Consider the following 15,588-nt stretch of genomic DNA (forward strand, 5'->3'; position numbering starts at 1 on the left):
TCTCTAGATAATGAGTATGACATAGACAAAAATGGCATGAACAAGCCTAGCATTAGTGAATAGGAGAAAATAGCCTCAGCTATTCAAAGTTACTAGTATCATACACCTACCAATGATGCTATCCATGGGGATACAATTTCCTGTTTAAGTCAAGGAATAAATGTATGCCTCCTGTTATTATCTTCCACATATACAAAGCTGTAACTAAGATGTACAGCTGCTCCCAACATTTGAGTCTGGATGGTGCCCTTCCCACCATGCACCACAGTAGGGAACCCAGGTGCCTTCTTGTGTGATTTAAAAAAAACTGTTAAACGTTGGTGGTCTATATTCTTGCTTTGCAGTCTTGAGTCATAAATGTAAAATCCACCGCTATCAACATGGAATTTATATGTTGTCATCATAGTTGCATGTTTTGACACCAGTTCTGGTATCCTCACACAACCCAAAATCACACTAGTCGGTTAATTGGCACAATTTAAACTGACCCCATGTGTATGCAGGACCTTATTTATACTTTTTTGCTGTCCATAGCCAACTGCTCTGTGCAGTCCTCCTCACCCAAGTCAACAACCTAGCCTTATTCTAGCCATACACTTATTCAGTCCAACAGGCTAAACAAGAGAAACCACTAGATTTCTCAATCCACACTATACAGAATCTCCCCTGCTGACTGTTGCATTTAGACTGCAGCACATATGGCTGTCTGAATATCCCAACTGTGCCTACAAGTTTGTCAAGCTATGTGGTGCTAAAATTGTGACCCACAGCTCGAATTTTGAGCAGTTTAGCAGGGATTGGGCAAAAGCTTAACTATCGGTTCACACAGGGGCGGCACGACTTGCAGGCCGACTCACAGAGGCGACCTGCACACAACTTCAGCGGCGACTTGCAAAACGACTTCTGTATAGAAGTCAATGCAAGTCGCCTGAAGTCGCCCCAAAAATAGTACAGGAACCTTTGTCTAAGTTGGAGCGACTTGCGTTGCTCCTATTAGAACGGTTCCATAGTACAGAATGGGATGTGACTTGTCAGGCGGCTAGGTCGCCTGACAAGTCGCCCCTGTGTGAACCGGGGCTAAGTTTCACACTTACAGGTTTATCTTAGAAGGTCTCTTAAGACCAAGTTACTAGTGTTTAACAGCTGTTAACTTAGATCACTTCTCCACTTTGGCCTTTAAAGTTCTTGTTTGAATATTTGCTACTTCTACCAAAACCTGTACCCACACACTGTCCTACTCTTATAGTAGTTCAGTTCTAGGTTGGTTGCCTATATGTTGGCTAAACATATAGCCCTGCATGTAGGAGAATAGTAAAACTTCAGATTACAAATTGGACAAGGAATGGTGTGAATGGTTCTGTGTCCTCTGTAAAGAGTTTCTTAAAGTATAACTAAGGCAAAACATTTTAATTTAGAGAGGGATTGGATCAACTGTCAGGTTTCTAAGTGAAAGAAATTCTCAAATTTTGGATTGTCACCAGAACAGAAATAGAGAGGAAATATTCCAATGGGGAGACTAGTTCTGAATTCCCTCACTATGCAGGGATTTTCTCTCACTCCTTGTTTTGGCTGTGGGACAGGCAATGAAGGGAAATCTCCCCAATGGGACACTGATGGCAAAAAAAAAGAACAAAAGAAAAAACAATAGGAGTTCTAACCCTCACTTACTCTATCCAAAATGAAAAAAAAGTTTTGCTTTTAGTTGTAATGTACTGTGTTACACAGTAGAAATACAGAAAAAAATAATAAAGCACTTTTTAGGTTAAACGGCATAAGGACATTTTGTGGTGTACTCAGCTATGTTAAATTGTTTCTGGGTGTGGATCACCAAAATTACGCACCTACATACATGGTGTGTGGACAACAGTAATATGCAATATGCATTTGTGCCCAAGAGATGTCTATCATTCAGAAATCACTTATCATGCTGTATACTGTCTGTGTTGTGTCAGAAACTAAAATTGTTAGTATTCATATGTAGCAACTGTCAGAGTTGCATCTAACATCCTTGAACTATGCAGCCATTGGACAACAGAAAATAGATAAGATCTGAAATGTTTCTCTCTTACTAGTCATGGGTTGTGTATAGTTTGGGTATAGTTTGAGACACTAACATAACATTTGTTTGTACATGTGTGGCTTTGAAAGTTTGTGGAGAACATAAAATATCTACTGCTACTTATGTTTCTTAAGAGATACCCTTATGTATGGCCTGGATTAATTACCAAAGAAGCAGCAGAATATACAATTTTCTTTTTCTTGTTCAAATTGTTTATTTATATAAATGAGTCAAAATGAGAGACTGGTTAGTATACCATTGCGAGACATGAGAAAATAACATACAAATGCACAGGATAGGATTAATAGCCAAAAATGCAAACAGAATAAAACTAGAGGTGTAACACATTCCCCACAAAGTAATGGTTAGCAAACAAGACAAAATGTGACCAACCTGGGGTTAGGGAACCCATTGCTTAGGTCTCTAGAGAAGTGCCCATAGGGCTCCTAATACTGTAATACTCTAGACTAGTAGGGTGCCAAGGGATGATATATATTTTTCACAAGTAGGCTTAGTTATCCTTTCTGAAACAGTGATGTTCAACAAAATGTCCCCACTGCCTGCCTCTGTAAAGCGAACCTTGCTGTAAATGGTCTGCTTATACTATCTGGGCTGACCCCCCCTTCCACAAACCACCTACTATTAGTAGGTGCAAAATGCACCTGTAAAGAAAAAAGTTGGGTTTTACACTTACCGCACCAGCGCCTTCCGCCCGCAGCACCAAGGCAAGGCAAGATCATAGAGAATAAAGTTAAGGCAAAATCACACTAGAAGATGCCCTTGCAATAGACTGGAGTGTCTTACTGCAAGATCTTGCCTACTCTACATTTCCCAAGGATCTTCCTGGAGGAACTGTGACATCAGGTCTATCAATATGGAAGACAGGGGAAAGGTAAGTATAAATATAACTTTTTACAGGTAAACTTTACACCTACTAACAGTAGGCAATTTGTAAAGGGAGCCTGATCAATTTGAGTAGACCTTGCTTTTCACTGCAAGGTCCACTGTAATTTGAATCAGACGGAATGGGAAGTGAGGAGAAATCCCCCAATGGTGACACAGCCAACAATACAAGCATAATGACAAAGGTTTAGATCCTCTGTCAGGATTTCTTTTTTTTTAAGTTACATTTATATTGAGTACTTCAGTATAAAAGAAAAATAAGTGCGCTACCCAAAATATTACAAAAATAAATAAATAGACAAACTTTATAAATTAAATAAATGTGAGTAAATATACAGTCCATCTAAGAACTAATTGATGTCCTAAACCGGAGGTGCAATTCCTCAGTGAAAACGGTGTTGGCTTCAATATGTCTTCATTATATCTTCATAAGCGGTGTAAAGATAAAGAAAAAGGGGGGCTGCTTACCAGAAGTGCTGGACCCCTATTACAGAGATCGTACAAGCTCACACAGGTTATCTCCTCTGTCAGGAACAGCTGATCCGAAAGTTGAGACAGGATTCCCTCCACGTCAGGCAGTTCAAATTTCTAGGGCGGCAATCAGGACTATTCCCTTCTGTTCACTACTCCGGCAAAGCCGCTCATAGCATGTGGTAAGGTGTTTAAGAGAAAAAGAGGCGCTTCATTGTGCAGTAGGTTTAAAATCCTTTTAATCCATACGACGGACAACTGACATCAAAGGCACAAGCAAAGCAAACACAGTTGCAACCAAAAAACACACAGCAGCGGCCGAAGCCGATCAGCTGGAAAGTGGTGACGTCAGGTCCTCAGGCTCCACCCAACGCTGTGTTTCTCCATAAGAGGCATCGACTGGGAGAGGAGGCATCCACTAAACCTCCAGTTTAGGGCATCAATTAGTTCTTAGATGGACTGTATATTTACTCACATTTATTTAATTTATAAAGTTTGTCTATTTATTTAATTCGAGGGCGACAGAGGAGCTGCCCCCTGGGCTTGCCTAACAGCAGGATATCTATACCAGGAGCGTGTCAGCGAAGTTGGGTGAGAACCTATCTAACGCTGTCCCTTGAGGTCCGCCGTGACCGTCATTTCCACAGTGGTGCTGGGCGTTTCACAGAGGAGGATTGTGTTTGGATTGCATTTGCAGTGTCAGTTTGGCTTTTATCAAGAAGTTTTCTTGTGAGTGTAATGATTGAAGGTTTTTAATCAAATAAATTTCACATGTTTTACGGTATCACACTATTTTGAGTTCTTTTATACATTGAGGTGACACTTCGATTTATCAAGGAATCTGGATCTTCCGCCTTCCATTGACCAACTATACTTATGCCTTATTGCCAAAACACGAGAGTGTGAGGCATATTGAGCTGGTGAGTGTTGAGTTCAAGGGGAGAGGAATCACTGTCACTGAGTGAATTGGTGGACTGTTTCCAGAGACTGCACATTTCCTGCACGGTGTCCTGTCTATGGATTTTTTATGGACTAAATCACTTATATTCTATTATTGATATCAGTGCACGATTTAATATTGCTGCGTGTATGGTATACTTTCAGAGGCACTGTCACGATTTCGTTTGCACATTTATGTAATAATTTTGTATTGTTTATGTAGCATTTACAGCACCAGATCACTTTAGCCTATAGAGCTGTTTTGCACACTTGGCAGTTTAAACACTGGCCTTTAGCGCCACTTTTATTGATTTGCAAGAGCTGCACATGGACCCTTGGGAACAATAGACCAATCAGTTCAGTATAAAGTTTGTCTATTTATTTAATTATTTTTGTAATATTTTGGGTAGCACACTTATTTTTCTTTTATACTGTCTGTTCAAACCTCATGTTCAAGGTTTTTTAAGTTGCAGCACCCGTGGTCATATTTCTTATATATTTTTATTTTTTCACATTCTTTAATTAATTTTTCACATCGATTAATCAGTTTTTTCACACTTTTTCTCACATTGTTTGATTTATATTGGGGGTAGCGCAAAGTGTCTACTTTACATATTGAGTACTTCAGCAAGACAGGAAATCTTACAAAAAGGAAATAATGATACAAAACTCAAAGGTGCATCCAATAACACCGAACAATCAGAGCAGAATGAATCACAGCATATTGCAAGTACAAAAACAATAAATAAAGACAAAGCTTATCCAGCATGCAATAAAAGGGTGGCAACTAGACCAAACCTATCTGAAGAAACCCCTGAATATAAAAGCTTGTAGCTGTATACTGTATACTGTGTAGACATGAGATTACAATACCTCTTAAGCAGGGTCTTACTTGCATACTTAGTATTATGGATTTCATAGCAGTCCATACTTTCATGATGAAGATTTACCTCACTGTCTATCCAGTTAATGGGTATATACCATCATAGTGTCATCTTTGTCCTATTGGTTATACTTTCCCGTTACAACAGTAAAGAAAATCCCCTTTCAGTTGTCACAGACAAATCATCCTAATTGCATGTTTTCCTCTATTTCTATTCTGGTAGTAACTCACAATTTTTTAACTTCTCTAATTTTCATTCTCATATAAGGGGGGCGGAGAGGTTTGGGACTTTAAGTGAGGCAACATACTGGGGGTTATTTACTAAAGGCAAATCCACTTTGCACTGCAAGTGCACTTGAAAGTGCACTGATAGTGGACTTGGAAGTAAAGTCACTATAGAACTGAGGGGAACATGCAAGGAAAATAAAAACAGCATGTTAGCTTGCACATGATTGGATGATAAAATCAGCAGAACTTCCACTCATTTCAGATCTACCCCTTAGATTTAGAGCGACTGCACTTCCAAGTGCACTTTCAGTGCACTTTCAAGTGTACTTGCAGTGCAAAGTGGATTTACCTTTCGTAAATAACCCCCACTGTCTATTATGTGCCTCCATCCCTTATTCAATTGAACATGGAGAGGGGGATGGGACTTTGTGTGAGGCAGGTGGCAACCAAATAGGGTAATACATGTACAGATGGCTTAACAATTTGTTTATTTGTCATAAGGAGGGTATAAAATTGCACTCAGTATGAAATATATAGCTAAGCCATTAAATATAAATAAGTACAGTTCATGAAGACATGTAAATAAGGATATAATTACATATTCCAAACAGTTCAAATACATATAACACATAATAAAAGCGAAATAGCAGCACATTCCAGTAATCCATGTATGGAGTGGTACTCCGTATAGGGAGTAGAGGTAGCAGAGATTGTAGAGCACATGTAGCAATAATAATTAAATTGAATAAAAATGCGGTGCATCCTATTAATGCTTGACGCGTTTCATGTTACTAAGACACTTCATCAGGAGATGGTGCTTTAACGATTTTGTAAAAAAAAAATTATAAAAAAAGATGAACTCTAGTTGAAACTCCAACTACAAAGGAAGGAGAAAGAAGGAGGATATTGAGGTATGTACTCTTGGAATTTGAAAGGAGCCACCAGTATAGGCTGTCTGTCACAGGAGCTGAGGAAGCCACACTGCACGCGGTGCGAACATCAAAGCACAAGATCCCCAGGGAATGGATTATCCGAGGTGTTGAAATGGTAACATAGGGTGAGGCTCCGAAGGAGTCTGTGAAAAAAATTAATTGCTAAGAATATCTCTCTTGTAAAGGTACTAATGTGAACCAGGTGAAACTAGTGTGTAATAGGGGATGGAGAAGTAAAGGAAACATCACTGAAGTGAGGACCGTGAAATCATAGTGGACTGACATGGAGCTATGAGTGCAAGGTAAGTATAACAAGCAAGAGTATAGAACCAGGGGTGAGTGAAGAAACAACCAAAATAAGTGCAACCAAGAAAGAATCTGTCTGTGCAAATATAATTACCTTGTGTGCATACCACACAACAAGTTATGTGCAGTTTGACCAATGGTATAGGTGGAAAACCAGTAAAAAAAAGTCCCATCCCCCTCTCCATGTTTTATTTTCATTCTCGGTGACAGCGGTCACCAGAACAATTAAAGTTAATCTCCAAATTCAGGACACAGATGGCAATAAAAACCTAACGAGGTTAAGCTCTTCCCTCCTCTATTCAAAACAAAAAAAAATTGGTGTTTAAAAAAGATTCCCCCCCCCCCCCCAGATATTCTGAATAGACCGTGAAAATAAATTCAGCCCGAATATGTGCATACTTGTGCCATGGTCACTTTTGCAATTTGTTGTGTCTAATTTTCTCCATTAACTCATTCTCCTTCTCCCCTCTCCCACACTGCAATTTTAAGAAAATGATGTCATCGTAGGCCAGCATTTCTTCTGGGTTCCCTTTGCCAGCCCACCAATGATGTGCGTGCAAAATATTGCGCTTGCGTACTAATCCTGACACATCTTCTTTGATGAAAACACAAAGTCTAACAGTGACATCCTGTGATATTTAGTGAAATCTTGTGAAGTCTCGCAGCTCTGCAATGAGATCTCCCGGAAGACAGTGGTGACCTTGCCTTTCCAGGGGACAATGGTGTGAATATGTTACCACTGCCTAGAGGAACCCAGAAGTCTTGCATAATAGGTAGTCAAGTTAAATTATAAAAAAAAGTGGTGGAAGATTGTTGAACAGCATGCTTAGTAGCATGCAACAGTGGATTATGTTGGGGTTGGGGGGCTGCTTTAAATGCACTTAAAGTAAGAGAAAAAAAATGTGCAGAATCTTGACAATAATGCCCCGTACACACGGTTGGATATTGAATGGACATTCCGACAACAAAATCCTAGGATGTTGGCTCAAACTTGTCTTGCATACACACGGTTACACAAAGTTGTCGGAAAATCCAATCATTCTGAACACGGTGACGTAAAACATGTACGTCGGGACTATAAACGGGGCAGTAGCCAATAGCTTTCATCTCTTTATTTATTCTGAGCATGCGTGGCACTTTGTGCGTCGGATTTGTGTACACACGATCGGAAATTCCGACAACGGATTTTGTTGTCGGAAAATTTTATAGCCTGCTCTCAAACTTTGTGTGTCGGAAAATCCGATGGAAAATGTGTGATGGAGCCCACACATGGTCGGAATTTTCGACAACAAGGTCCTATCACACATTTTCCATCGGAAAATCCGACCGTGTGTACGGGGCATAAGCCTTCCTTGAGACAGGAGATAATGGAGTAGGGGAAAAAAATTAATTGTAAACAATATTATTGGTGAGATTTATTGTGCGCGTTTGTCCTTCCCTTATTCCTGAACCTGAGGTGGAATTACTTCCAGTACTTAAACAAGCCCATGAGTGTAAAAAAAGACTAAAACATGTCGCTTCCTAATAGCCATTCTGAAGGCTTGTAGCCTGAGGGTTTACAATCATGAAATTTTACATGTGTAAGTGTTACACATGTAAAGCAAACTGGCAGAATTTTATCCCCTGACAATTAAGATAGGAGCCCTTGGGGACTTTGTGTGGCATTCCATCTTCATGTTATTTGCATTCTGTTTTGTCTGCTGGGCATTCATTTTTACTGAAGTAGAAAAAAAATGTCCCTGTGGAGGTTAAGACAAAGCAGCAAATAACAAATGCATACGTTGCTTCCTAGCTAGAGTTCCAACTTGTGTTTAGCATTTGGATCTACAGCCGTACATGCTGAACTGCCTCTAAGTAATGACTGTCTGCTAAAAAACTGTGTTGTGGTCAGTCCTGGCTATGGTAACATTCCGTATGTTCTTGAGCAATAATTATTGGGTCTTGAGTAAAATATAACTTAATTGATAGGGGTGTAACCTGTGTGAATTATATATATGTGTATATATATATATATATATATATATATATATATATATATATATATATATATATACAGTATCTCACAAAAGTGAGTACACCCCTCACATCTTTGTAAATATTTTATTATATCTTTTAATGTGACAACACAGAAGGAATTATACTTTGTTACAATGTAAAGTATTGGGTGAACTCAACACACAGCGATTATTGTCTAACAACAAAAGGGAGTACACTCCTAAGTGAACATGTCCAAATTGGGCCCAATTAGCCATTTTCCCTCCCAGTTGTCATGTGACTTGTTAGTGTTACAAGGTCTCAGGCGTTTAACAGCGGTTTAACAGGACAGGTTCCACTCAGAACAGGCCTCGCCATGGTTGACCAAAGAAGTTGAGTGCACGTGCTCAGCATCATATCCAGAGGTTGTCTTTGGGAAATAGACGTCTGAGTGCTGCCAGCATTGCTGCAGAGGATGAAGGGGTGGGTGGTCAGCCTGTCAGTGCTCAGACCATACGTCGCACACTGCATTAAATTGGTCTGCATGGCTGTCATCCCAGAAGGAAGCCTCTTCTAAAGATGATGCACGAGAAAGCCCGCAAACAGTTTGCTGAAGACAAGCAGACTAAGGACATGGATTATTGGAACCATGGCCTGTGGTCTGAAGAGACCAAGATAAATTTATTTGGTTAAAATGGTGTCGAGCATGTGTGGCGGTAACCAGATGAGGAATACAAAGACAAGTGTGTCTTGCCTACAGTGAATTATGGTGGTGGGAGTGTCATGGTCTGGGGCTGAATGAGTGCTGCCGGCACTGGGGAGCTACAGTTCATTGAGGAAACCATGAATGCCAACATGTACTGTGACATACTGAAGCAGAGCATGATCCCCTCCCTTTGAAGACTGGGACGCAGGGCAGTATTCCAACATGATAACGACCCCAAACACACCTCCAAGCCGACCACTGCCTTGCGATGCTGAGGGTAAAGGTGATGGACTAGCCAAGCATGTCTCCAGACCTAAACCCTATTGAGCATCTGTGGGGCATGCTAAATGGAAGGTGGAGGAGCGCAAGGTCTCTAACATCCACCAGGTCCATGATGTCATCATAGAGGAGTGGAAGAGGACTCCAGTGGCAACCTGTGGAACTCTGGTGAACTCCATGCCCAAGAGGGTTAAGGCAGTGCTGGAAAATAATGGTGGCCACACAATATATTGACACTTTGGGCCCAATTTGGACATTTTCACTTAGGGTTGTACTCACTTTTGTTACCAGCGGTTTAGACATTAATGGCTGTGTGTTGAGTTATTTTGAGGGGACAGCAGATTTACATGGTTATAGAAGCTGTACACTCACTACTTTACATTGTAGCAAAGTGTAATTTCTTCAGTGTTGTCACATGAAAAGATATAATAAAATATTTACAAAAATGTGAGGGGTGTACTCACTTTTGAGAGATACTATATATATATATATATATATATATATATATATATATATATATATACACATACACATATATTTGGACACAGGCACAATTATATTTTTTTCAAGTATTTACCAAAACATATTCAGGCTATAGTTATATAATCTGTCCGATTATCTCCTACTTTATTAGCTTTCAGACGATCCCTGAAAACCCTTCTCTTCAGAGAAGCCTATCCTACCCTCACCTAACAACTGTATTTTCATTTTTTCCCATCAGCTCATCCCCCCACAGTTATTGCCTTTTGTTTCCACTTGACCTTCCCTTCTAGATTGTAAGCGCTAACAAGCAGGGCCCTCTGATCCCTCCTGTATTGATTTGTATTGTAAGTGTACTGTCTGCCCTCATGTTGTAAAGCGCTGCGCAAACTGTTGGCGCTATATAAATCCTGTATAATAATAATAATAATAACAATAATGGATATGTGCTGAAAGTGCACACACTCAGGGTAAATTGGAAGGTATGTACATACAAATCGGAGGAAGGGTTTAGGAATTACAGCTCTTAAGGCTAGCCATCCCCCTTTTCAAGGGACCAAAAGTAATTGGACAGTTGAATCAAAAGTTGTTTCATGGCCAGGTGTGGGCTACTCCTTCATTATTTCTTCATCAATTAAGCAGGTAAAAGGTCTGGAGTGGATTCTAAGTGTGGTATTTGCATTTGGAATCTATTCCTGTGAACCTACATCATGCGTTCAAAGGAGCTGTCCATGCAATTGAAACAGGCCATTGTAAGGCTTCAAAAACAAAAGAAATCCATCAGAGAGATAGCAGCAACATTAGGAGTGGCCAAATCAACAGTTTGGTACATTCGAGGAAAGAATAACGCAACTTAACATTAATAAGTCACCGGGACCAGGTGGCTTGCACCCGAGGGTCATTAAGGAACTCAGTCAAGTAATTGCCAGGCCATTGCTCCTAATTTTTACGAACAGTCTACTGATTGGAATGGTACCAGCTGATTGGAGAAAAGCCAATGTAGCACCATTTTTTTTAAAAGGGGTCAAGATACATCCCTGGGAATTACAGACCAGTTAGCCTAACATCAATTGTATGCAAGCTCTTGGAGGGGATGACAAGGGACTATATACAAGATTTTAGTAATTACAATGGTATCATTAGCAGTAATCAGCATGGATTCATGAAGAATCGTTCTTGACAAACCAATCCAATAACCATCTACAAGGAGGTGAGCTGCCATCTAGATAAAGGAAAGCCCGCAGATGTGGTATATCTGGATTTTGCAAAAGCATTTGATACAGTTCCCCATAAACGTTTACTGTACAAAGTAAGGTCCGCAGGCATGGACCATAGGGTGCAGACATGTTTTAAAAACTGGCTACAGGGTTGAGTTCAGAGGGTAGTGATAAATGGGCAGTACTCGGAATGGTAAATGAGGTTTAATGTGGAAAAATGTAAAATAGTGCATTTGGGTGGCAAAAATATGAATGCAATCTACTCACTAGGGGGAGAACCTCTGGGGGAATCTAGGATGGAAAAGGACTTAGAGGTCCTAGTAAATGACAGGCTCAGCAATGGCATGCAATGCCAAGCTGCTGCAAGCATAGCAAACAGAATGTTGGCATGCATTAAAAAGAGGATTAACTCCAGAGATAAAACGATAATCCTCTCAATCTACAAGACTCTGATCCGGCCGCACCTAGAGTATGCCATCCAGTTCTGGGCTCCAGTCCGCAGGAAGGATGTGCTGGAACTGGAGAGAGTCCACAGAAGGGCAACAAAACTAATAAAGGGACTGAAGGACATTAGTTATGAGGAAAGGTTATGAGCACTGAACTTATCCTCTCTGGAGAAGAGACGCTTGAGAGGGGATATGATTTCAATGTACAAATAACGTACTGGTGCCCTCACAATAGGGATAAAACTTTTCTGCAAAAGGGAATTTAATAAGACACGCGACCATTCACTAAAATTAGGAGAAACGCAGTTTAACCTTAAACTGCATAGAGGGTTCTTTACTGTAAGAGCGTTAAGGATGTGGAATTCTTTTCCACAGGCAGTGGTTTCAGCAGTGAGCATTGATAATTTAAAAAAACTATTAGATAAGCACCTGAATGACAACAACATACAGGTATATAAAATGTAATAATGACATAAAATCATACACATAGGTTGGACTTGATGGACTTTTGTTTTTTTTTCAACCTTGCAACTATTATATGTAACTGGTGAGCTCAAGAACATAAAAAGACCTGGACGTCCACGGAAGACAATGGTGGTGGATGATCGCAGGATCCTCTCTATGGTAAAGAAAAACCCATTCGCAACATCCAGACAAGTGAAGGACACTCTCCAGGAGGTGGGTGTATCAATGTCAAAGTCTACAATCAAGAGAAGACTTCACAAGAGCAAATACAGAGGGTTCACCACAAGGTGCAAACCATTCATAAGCCTGAAGAATAGAAAAGCCAGATTAGTCTTTGCCAAAAAACATCTAAAAAAGCCATACCAGTTCTGGAAAAGCATTCTTTGGACAGATGAAACTACGATTAATCTGTACCAGAATGACAGGAATAAAAAAGTGTGGAGAAGGCTTGGAACAGCTCATGATCCAAAGCACACATTGTCATCTGTAAAACATGATGGAGGCAGTGTGATGGCATGGGCGTGCATGGGCTTCCAGTGGCACTGGGTCATTGGTGTTTATTGATGATGTGACAGAAGACAGAAGCAGCCGGATGAATTCTGCAGTGTTTGGAGATATACTGTCAGCCCAGATTCCGCCAAATGCGGCAGCGTTGATTGGACGGCACTTCACAGTACAGATGGACAATGATCCAAAACACACTGCAAAAGCAACCCAAGCGCTTTTGTAAGAAAAGAAGTGGAATATTTTGCAATGACCGAGTCAATCACCTGATCTCAACCCAATTGAGCATGCATTTCACTTGCTAAAGGCAATACTAAAGCTGAAAAGTCTGCACTTCAAATGAATGTGGATTGTTTCATTTTAATTTTATTCTTGTGGCATACAGAGCCAAAAGTATGCAAATTGTGCCTGTGACCCAATATATATGGACCAAACTGTGTGTGTGTGTATATATATATATATATATATATCAGTCAGCATCAGGATTACAATAAGAGAATGTGCAGGGTACACACCGCTCAAGAGGCAGCCTGCGAGATCACTCTCAGTAATAAATAAGCGCAGGAGTATGAAATGCATTTACTGATCATCTGCTAATTGTGTGTATGTCATGCTTCATCCTTTAATGGATATACAATAAAGGAGCTGTTTTTATTCCTGGAAGTGCCGCCACCTTTCTTTCCTTTCACAGCATTAGGATTAAACCAATGGTATCACATAGCAAATTATATGCAGACTGTCTGTTAAAACTACAACTTTATAATAAAATGAACGCTCATTTAGATCTTTTGGTTTTACAAATATACTGCAGGTGTTTTATTTCAGGGAAGTTAATGGTATAGATGCACAGTTAGATGTTTCTGAGTTTCCCTTTGGTATTGTGAATTAGTCATCTGTTTAAATGGCAAGGATGTTGGTACTTTTATGTGCAAAGGAGAATAATCAAGAAAATTATACTGGTGCTCTGATCTCCTACTGATGGATGAATAAGACCACTTTTCCATTCCAAACAAATTTGGTCCACCCTAATTGCATGTAAATGTCAAACGTCTCTTCTAATGAAAGCTTGCAGGCAATATTTACAATTTGTGTGTGGTTGGTGTCTAAACTATTTCTACATACAGACGTTTGTCTTTTTCTTATCCTCCAGGTGACGAGGAAAGATTAAAAAGCAGCAATTCAGTTAGTCACAGCTTGACAGAAATAAGATCATTAATCGCCAAGTCAGAGGTGACATTAACAGCAGTGATACCCACAACACTAGTGAAAGGCAGCAATGGCAACGCAATCACTATTTCTGAATCAGAAGAGGAGAAAGCCAAGAAGCTACTGTATTGTTCACTATGCAAAGTAGCCGTCAATTCTCTGTCACAGCTGGAAGCACACAACACAGGTATGTTTGCCATCTATCATAGAATTTCCTAAAAACCGAGGAACGCTATGGACTTCAAAAAATGTTTCCTCATTCACAGTTGTGCTCCACCTCCATCTCATAGTGCGTGTGCTTCTCCCCCTCACCGTTTGTGAGTAACATTCACTAGATTCTGGTGACCCCTTATGAATAATAAGTGGGTCAGTTGTGCTTTAAGAGCTCTCCTTCCTCCTAGATTTCTCTGCTTGGTGCACTTGGTGCCTTCTCCTCACCATTCCTTTTCACCTTCACACTCAGATAGCAGCCCAGAGAAAAAGCCCCAATAGTGTAACACTGTTTAATCAAATATTAAATACCAAATCATTGCACTTACAGGGAATTTTACATAGTTACATACATAGCTAGTCTGGTTGAAAAAAGACACAAGTCCATCTAATTCAACCAAAATGTATTGAATAACAGCCTCCATTTAGTTCAATGGCACATCACTTCTTGAATCAAGATGGCCGTCCGTCACTGCACCGGATGTGAAATCACCAGATGTGACATCAATAGCGTGTCTCTGTTCTATCGGGTTTCATCTTTGTGTCATCCTCAGAGGATCGGTCCTATTATTTGTAATATGGTTTTGAGCATTTGCCACTGTCTAAACAGGGATTGAGAACCACAGTGGCTCTTGAGATAATGTGGCTTTCTCTTGTGCTGGAAGTAAAGCACTGGATATACTTCCCTTTGTGGTAGTAGGCTATCTTACAGGACAGTATTTAAGGAAAACATGTACATTTTCTTTCTTTGACCCTTCAGGAAGGATTCCCTTTAAAACAGTATTTTTTTTACCTTTTGCGTTATACTGAGAGAAACACAAAGGCTGCCGTTGGTGACCTCTCCTTTGAAAAATTTTGGTTGGCTCGGACTTTATTCCATTGACTTCAATAATTGATCTCTAAATATGCAGGGGCCAATCACCAATCATCAGCATTCTCACACTGGAGGAATGGGTGAGTTCAATGCTCCCAGTGTCTGAAAAAAACAGATATTTTTCTTCCCTTTCTGCCAGTCAAACAGAGCTGCAGGAGAACAAAGAGAGAATAAGTATGCAGAGCTGGTAAGAACAGTCGTTCTAGTGTAACTATGGGCAAAAATTATATATAATGCAGTTTGTCAGTAGTATTAACACAGTTGGGGAGATTTACTAAAACTGCAGCTCTCGGAATCTGGTGTAGCTGTGCATGGTATCCAGTCAGCTTCTAACTTTGTCTCAATTAGGCTTTGACAATAAAACATGGAAGCTGATTGTACCAGATTTTGCATGCTCTAGTTTTAGTAAATCAACCCCAGAAAGCGGCCAAAATTCCATCACTGTATGGCCAGGTTAAGCAACAAACAACTTAAAGCATAACTCCAGCTAACACTTTTTAAGCTGT

At 40.1% G+C, this 15,588-nt stretch overlaps 1 protein-coding gene across 4 annotated transcripts in view; it reads left to right on the forward strand.

Annotated features, from left to right (window-relative positions):
- Positions 1-15,588, forward strand: part of ZNF385B (zinc finger protein 385B) — an 849,407-nt gene that overhangs the window by 805,592 nt on the left and 28,227 nt on the right. For all 4 annotated transcript variants that reach the window (XM_073633753.1, XM_073633754.1, XM_073633757.1 and 1 more), the window contains one exon: positions 13,943-14,185. In XM_073633753.1, coding sequence (XP_073489854.1) covers positions 13,943-14,185 — 243 coding nt within the window. The remainder of the gene's footprint in view (positions 1-13,942; positions 14,186-15,588) is intronic.

Source organism: Aquarana catesbeiana, linkage group LG06 (assembly GCF_042186555.1).
Source record: "Aquarana catesbeiana isolate 2022-GZ linkage group LG06, ASM4218655v1, whole genome shotgun sequence".
Classification (NCBI taxonomy): Eukaryota; Metazoa; Chordata; class Amphibia; order Anura; family Ranidae; genus Aquarana; species Aquarana catesbeiana.